The sequence below is a fragment of the Struthio camelus genome, chromosome 5 (assembly GCF_040807025.1).
Source record: "Struthio camelus isolate bStrCam1 chromosome 5, bStrCam1.hap1, whole genome shotgun sequence".
Taxonomy (NCBI): Eukaryota; Metazoa; Chordata; class Aves; order Struthioniformes; family Struthionidae; genus Struthio; species Struthio camelus.
This window is the reverse complement of record NC_090946.1, coordinates 15,378,240-15,385,110: the sequence shown is the minus strand read 5'-3', so window position 1 is coordinate 15,385,110 and position 6,871 is coordinate 15,378,240. Positions and strand designations below refer to the sequence as shown.

Here is a 6,871-nt window from a genome sequence, read left to right as displayed (position 1 = left end):
GCTACTGTGAAGAATGAACTTCGATGTGATGGTGAAACTCTGCAATTTATGCCTGTGGCTAGTCATCTGTCACAGCAAGGTTGGTGTGTGGCTGTGATCAGTCACCAATGGATCTTTCTGGTCTCAATAGCTCTTACGGCAGACAGTGTCTTCTGAAAAACGTGCTTTCTGTTCTCTGTTGAAATCTCTCACTCTAAATCTTTGACAGTCAGTCTGTTCCTTATCTCTTGTAGTCTCTTTCACTTTTGTATAAAATATTGCTTCTCTCTATGCTGTGGTCAGTCACACGCTGCTATTTCTCCCTGTTGGTATAAAATGTTGTCAAGCCTAAATTTCCTGGGCAGTTTGACAGTGCTGTGATACAGCCTGGCAGATACAGTCATAAACAAGCAGCACTCTGGATGGAGCGGGGATAACAGCAGCCGTGCTACATCCTACTCTTGGACCACAGGCCCCAAGATACCAAGCATTAGGAGCAGCTGCCAGCCTCAGGAGAGAGTCCCTTCTCCTCTCCAGCAGGCTCACTCATCCCATGCCTTGCTGCTTGTTTTGGTGCTCCAGGTGAGTCATCCCGGCAGCCTGTTCCCCAGCCCTGTGAGGGTGATGAGGAGGATGGGGCAGGGAACCTGACTGCCCTGGCGGCAAGAGGAACTCGGGTGATGCTGTCAGCGTTGTCCCAGGACAACCCGGCTCTCCTGGTTGTTCTGTTTTGTGTGTGGGTGCTCCTCTTCTCTGACCTAACAGCTCAAGGGGACTTGAGGTGTTGGTCTCTGTGCACTGTATTTGCCCTTTGCTTGCTGCGAGTGCCACTGTTTCCCGTGCCTGTCCTCTGGCTCTGATTTTAATTATCCCCAGTTACTATGATGCCAGAAGTACTGGGTGTTCTCCATGACACAGGAGGTCAGACTGGTCGGAAGTTGGCATGTAAAGTCAAATCACTGTCTTAACAAATCTTCTAGTGACCTGTCTGGTGTAGAGCAGTTTTTAAAATAGATTCAAAACAAAACCTTCGTCTGCTGGTCTTCACACAAAGTTGTGCCACTAATGATTTACAGCAGTCCACATTGGGGTTCCACTTTACTACAGGCCTTCTATCAAGAAAGACCAACTTCTGGTTTTCCTGTCTTCAAGGAAGTCCAGATTTGTCTAGGTTTTAAATAACACTGAGAATGAATCCTCTTTAAAGTAAATGTTCTTTATACATTAAGGCAAGATAGAGCAGAAATGCTTTATTTTCCTTTGCAGGTCAACTTTAAGGTCAGCACTTAAGTCATTTAACTCCTTGAATTTTTAAACTGCCTTTTTAGGTAAGTTGACTACTGCTGACTTTTTAAAAAAAAAAAGAAAAAAAAGAAAAAAAAGAAACCTAACCAGAATGACATGCCCTTTCTCCTTCCCCACCAAGTCTGAGGAAAGTCTGCATGTGGGTAACCAACAGGATCTAAAAGCATTGAGTGCTTGATCTGCTGTTTGAGATCGACAGGGATCCACAGGACACCAAGAACTAATCTCAGCCATTGCTGTAGCACCTACAGCAAAGCCAATAAAGTGGTACAGTGCCAGAGACTGAGAAACCTGAAACTTGCTCATCTCAGAAATGAAAAGCAACTATTAAATGAAGCATCCCTTTGTTAAAATATGTGCTTGTGCTTTACAGCCCCGGCTCCTGCTCTGAGACTTGCAAACTCTTCACTTCCAGCTGGATTCAAGGCAGCATAGCCACTTTTTTTTTCCCCCCTGTTGCAGAGCTGCATTAGCACGAGGGAAACTGAAGACCCAAGTGGAGAGCCTTGGCCATGCGGTTTCTGTTCCTTGATGGTACCCCTGCTGAGGAGGTGGGTGCTCCGCCTGTGAGTGTGGTGACACGGGGCGTCAGCTGGGTGCTGCTCAGCTCATGGTGCTGCTGGGGCCAAGTCTGCCAAGGCCTAGGGCCGCAGGCCTGAGAGCTCCTGCCCCTGGGCCATGGGCTGAAGTTTCTGTAGCGAACGTGTGAGCGTGTTCAGGGGGGAAGCAAACAGCAAAACGTTGTTGCTGAAATACACCTTTCTTTGACAAGTAATGCTTTATGGAAGAGTTGCTTTTTAAGAAAATGTTTGTTTGTTTTTGGTGTGGGAGGAGGAAGGGGAAGATGAACTCGGATCTGGGAAGCAAACAACCCCCCTTTTTCCTGCGGCCAGAAAAAGGAGCGGAGATGTGCAACGCTTTAATTGGTAAGTCAACTAAAGAACTGTTTCTTTTTAAACGTTCGCTAAGCCCTCTCTTCTGACCTTCCCTGTCCCCCTCACATCTTCCGCATTTGGGAGCGAGGGGTTGGCGCTGCCCAGGTCAGGTGCCAGGGGGCCCCCAGAAGCCTCGCAGTGCCTGAGGCTGCACCGCGGCTGTTTGTGTGTGTTCCTCCCTGCTCCCACCCGCGCGCGGCCGGCGGCCGTTGGTCGCCCTCGCGCGCGGCCGGCGGCCGTTGGTCGCCCTCGCGCGCGGCCGGCGGCCGTTGGTCGCCCTCGCGCGCGGCCGGCGGCCGTTGGTCGCCCTCGCGCGCGGCCGGCGGCCGTTGGTCGCCCTCGCGCGCGGCCGGCGGCCGTTGGTCGCCCTCGCGCGCGGCCGGCGGCCGTTGGTCGCCCTCGCGCGCGGCCGGCGGCCGTTGGTCGCCCTCGCGCGCGGCCGGCGGCCGTTGGTCGCCCTCGCCCCACACGGGGAGGGGAGAGGCGGGCCCTTGGTGTCCTTTCAGCTCCTCCCCGGGCTCCGGGTGCGAGCGGGACGATCCCAGCCCCCTTCCTCGCCGGCGGAGGGGGCAGAGAGTGAGCGCACGGAGGAGGAGGAGGGTCGGCTCCAGCGCCTCCCCCCTTCCCCGCCTCCCTCCCTGCCGAGCGCAGCGCCCCGAGCATGGAGCCTGCCTGAGACGCTCCGCGGGCTCCGGCAGCTGCTGCTGCGGCACAACATGGAGGCGGCGCCGCCGCTCCCGCTGCTGCTGCTGCGGCTCTTGGCCGCCTCGGTGCTTCGGTGCGAGCCGGGCTCGGTCGAGGGTAAGTTCCCCTGGGCGCCGGGCGTCGCGGGGCCCGCGGCGGTGGGGTCGGCGGGGAGGAGAGCGCCTCTGCCCCTTTTGTTGTCGGACTTCGCCAAACTTCCCACTGAACTCTGCCGGGCGGCGGCGGGCTGCGGGGGCCGCGCAGGCGAGAGAGCAAGAGCCGCGGCGGGGTGGGGGTGGGAGCCGGAGTCCTCTCCGGGGCAGGGGGCACGGGCGAAGCTCCCACGGGGGAAAGGACGCGCACATGGACGGGACGGGACGGGACGAGCGGGGATCTCACAGGGGTCTCACGGGGCGGGGGAAGGACAGGAGGTTGGACGCGTCTCTTTTCTTCCCTCGTAACTCTTCCTTCTCCTCACCCCTCTTTTTTGCAAGAGGGGCACGTGCGGGGGGGGGGGTGCAGAAACAAGAGGAGATGAGGTCTCCCCTCCCCCTCCCCTTAGGGGCACGTCCTGGCAGCGAGTCCGGGTGTAAAGCTGTTTCCCGCTGGGGACCGAGTCGGAGGTGACTCTGGTAAACGCATACAGTTGTAAAAGAGAGACAAAAGTGCCCCCCCCCCCTTCACGCCGTGCTTCCGCGGTCTCAGACACGGATTTCTCCAGGGTTTGGAGGAGCTGGTGTCGGGTGTCACTCACAGACGGAGTCAAACTCTTGGCAAGGCTGGGAGAAGGGAGCGGGGGAAAGGCGAATGTCCCCGTTCCCCCCCCCCCCCCCATCTCCGTTTTAAGGTTGGAGGCGGGGGGCTAGGGGACGGGGAGACCCACAACTGGCTTCGTTGGCTTGTGGAGCAAGCGGCGGGCGGGGGGGGGGGGGAAGCGGCCCGATTCGGAGCGCGGGACGCGCGTGCCCGGCCCGCAGCGATCTCCGCCGGGCGCCCCCCGGCACTCGCCTTCCCCGTTCCGGCAGGACGCTCGGTCTTGGCAACCTGCGCTCCATGCTGGGCACGAGGGCGTGGGGCTTTGGCCGCGCTGAGACTTAAGCTCAGTGCTCTGCAATGCTGTTTTGAAATGCGTTAATCCTTTAAAAGTACAAACAAACGAAGGCAGAGTCCTGCCCGCAGCATCTGCAGAGAATGGTTTTGGGTTCGTTCCTTTCCTTTCTCAGTGCACGCTACTGCAGTCTTGAATTTGTGCCCCTGAAGATGGGGACTTAGAGCTGCACGTGTGAGACTTCTGGTTTATTGCTACTGCATCTGGTCTGCTCGAATACATCACCTCAGTGCTTAGCAAACTGAAACCTAATTGTTGCAATTTCCTAGGTAGTTTAGAAAACTCGGCAGTGTGGCCAAGGCTGGCAGAACATCACCTCGGGCCCTTTTTTATTAGGCCACCCACCTTTTCAAACCATCTGTAATTATCAGAACTGTCATTTAAAGCAATAGAACTGGCTGATTTCCACCAGCATCATCGTTCTCTATTTTTAGCTGGGATTCTTAGTAGGTGTATATTAAGGACTGCTTATTCTATCACAATTATACGAAAAAGATGCACTTTGCATCTGAGAGCACAGCATCTCATGTGAGTTGCCTCAACCTTTTAACAATGTTTCACAAAACATGAGATACGATTTGTTCCTTTCTGAGTATTTGTTTGTGTTCCTGCTTGACTAAATTGAACTGTGTAGTTTTAGGAAAAAATAATCAGCTTGCAGGAGTCTCAAATGGAGAGAGAGCAAGCTGACAGTATATCTTGCTTTTACTCACTGATGTAATGGACGATGAAAAGGAATATTTAGATAAAGGAAAACTTTTTTTTTTTTTGGAGCTCTTAGGGAAATAATGTTATTCAGTTCACGTTAAAAACTAAGACCTAAGTTGTAACTTAGAGTTTGGTTTGCGTTTACTTTAGTTTAGGGACCGTGGTTCTTTTGATATAGTATGTCCCGTGTTGATAGTCACCTTTTGCTCAATTCTTCATGGAAAAACTCCTCTCTAAATGTGCTGTCTTTCCGTAATTAGCTGAAGAGTCTTGGTTATAAATCTTAATGATGATGCTTTTGTTCTGACTACTTAGCAAGAAGGTATGTGATTCTTGGTTAAGTTGATCTGGATGGTGCTTTTAAGGAGAGCTCGCCTGTCCCTTTAGGATGAGCATGAATGTTCTATGAAAGGCGCTCTCTTCGTATTTTCAGTTAAGTAGTCTTTTTTTCTAATGACAGTATATGCTGTATTGTAGTCCACAATATGTCCAAAAAGTGTAATGTGTACTGCGTTGCTGCTTGCCAGGCATTTTATCCATAAAACTGTAATTCCTGTTAGTTTGAAGAATTACAGCTTGTTTTGTATTTGTGTAAGACAGACTAGTTGTGAACATTCCTAAGAGGTTTGTACTTTAAGCTTCCATTTCTGAAGACCCTGACTCTGTAAAAGCTATGCAGGTGCCTGACTTTAAGGGGCCCTTTACCTCTTAAAAGTGTTTTGATGTACTTATCTTACAAATATGTAAACATATCTGCAATATTCGGGATGGGCTGGAACTTCTTTAGTATTATAGCTTCAGCTAAGTTTAGCCTATTATGCTAGATTCTGAATACTTTGGCTCTGAAATAACTTTGCTGTGGAGCAAAGTCCTTGCTCTGTATGTGGAGATGTCAGGAGTGGCTTTATTTACACGGCTTATTTAACGTAGTGATAAACCTGGTTAAGACACCTGGAGATAATGGGCTGTGCTTGACTCTCCTTTCACTGAGATGAGACAAAATGATTGTTGCGTTTGGTGCTCCCTTGAAGGGAGGAATCTCCTGTCCGTGGGAAGTATTCAGGACAGGACAGTTGTGGCAAGGGCATATTTTTGTCTGAAAATATTTTAGGTTCTGAATGTTTAATATTCCATAGCAGATGTTTTATGTGCGGCTCTTTAAACCTAGAAGTAGTTTAAATTGTTCTTGTTTGTAATTACTTGCTTAAATTCACAAACATTTGATTTGCTGTTTGTGGTGTACTAGAATACTTCCCTGAATTATGAAACTGTGTCTTAGTTTTCTATAGTGGAATGATTTGTTGTCTGATAGTAAGAACTATAAGATAGATGAAGAGGAACAGAGAAGAGTGATGGGATGGTTATTAAGGTTTGAAACTAGTGATGCAGCATTAAATAAAAAGATAGATTTGAGCACAACTGTAGAATGGTTTTTCATTCATAATGTTTTTCCTGTGGTAACCTAAAGCCAATGAAACATTACATTCTATGTTTAAACAGAGAACGTAGCAAGATAGGACACATCCTTATTTTAGGAAGGGGATGTGTTATGTAGGAGTCCTCATCTGAATGTTTGTACTGTTTCAATCTGTCTGTCATAGATTTAGGGGATGGTTTTCCTCGCAACTACTGCTAGCGTGATGTGAGGGCCTGTCACAAATTATGGTCATAAATCCTCTGAATTAGTGAGGAAATACTGAAACTTCAGACTGACTGAAAAGCTTAAGTTGATATTGTAAGAGCACCGAATTTTCTTTCTCCAAACAAAGGATAATGGCTTTAACTGTCCTTTAGAAATGATGTGTGAATTCATTTGTTAGTTCTGGACGCTTTAAAATTACTCATATGCTAGATGTGTATATAGTACGTAAATCAGTATGGCACACTAAGTCAGCACTTCAGAAGAGTGTGAATGTATTTCATCAATAGCCTGGTGTAAATTACGTAGTTGCCTCTTGCTATTTTGAACAGTTTTCTTCCTCAGCTGCTTTAACTTTTAACTTTGGAATTCACTACTTGTTCATAGCGTAGTAGTTAGTAAAATAAGCCTAGTGTAGTAGTTAGTAAAATAAACCTTGGTTTTGTTCCAGCTGTCAATTTGATTCAAGAAAGAGCAGGACTGAGAATGCAAGCTAAGGTAACTTTATAATAA

General features: G+C 49.4%; 1 protein-coding gene across 7 annotated transcripts in view; it reads left to right on the top strand.

The window, feature by feature from the left end:
• Positions 1-6,871, top strand: part of LRP5 (LDL receptor related protein 5) — a 182,894-nt gene continuing 176,023 nt past the window's right edge. For 3 of the 7 annotated variants that reach the window (XM_009668307.2, XM_009668299.2, XM_068944612.1), the window contains exons 1-3: positions 1-79; positions 1,747-1,835; positions 2,119-2,210. In XM_009668307.2, the coding sequence (XP_009666602.2) occupies positions 14-79; positions 1,747-1,835; positions 2,119-2,210 (247 nt within the window). In that variant the 5' untranslated portion in view covers positions 1-13. Of the gene's footprint in view, positions 80-1,746; positions 1,836-2,118; positions 2,211-2,660; positions 3,021-6,871 lie in introns of those variants that run through there. The other 4 variants (XM_068944616.1, XM_068944615.1, XM_068944614.1 and 1 more) reach the window with 2 other exon arrangements.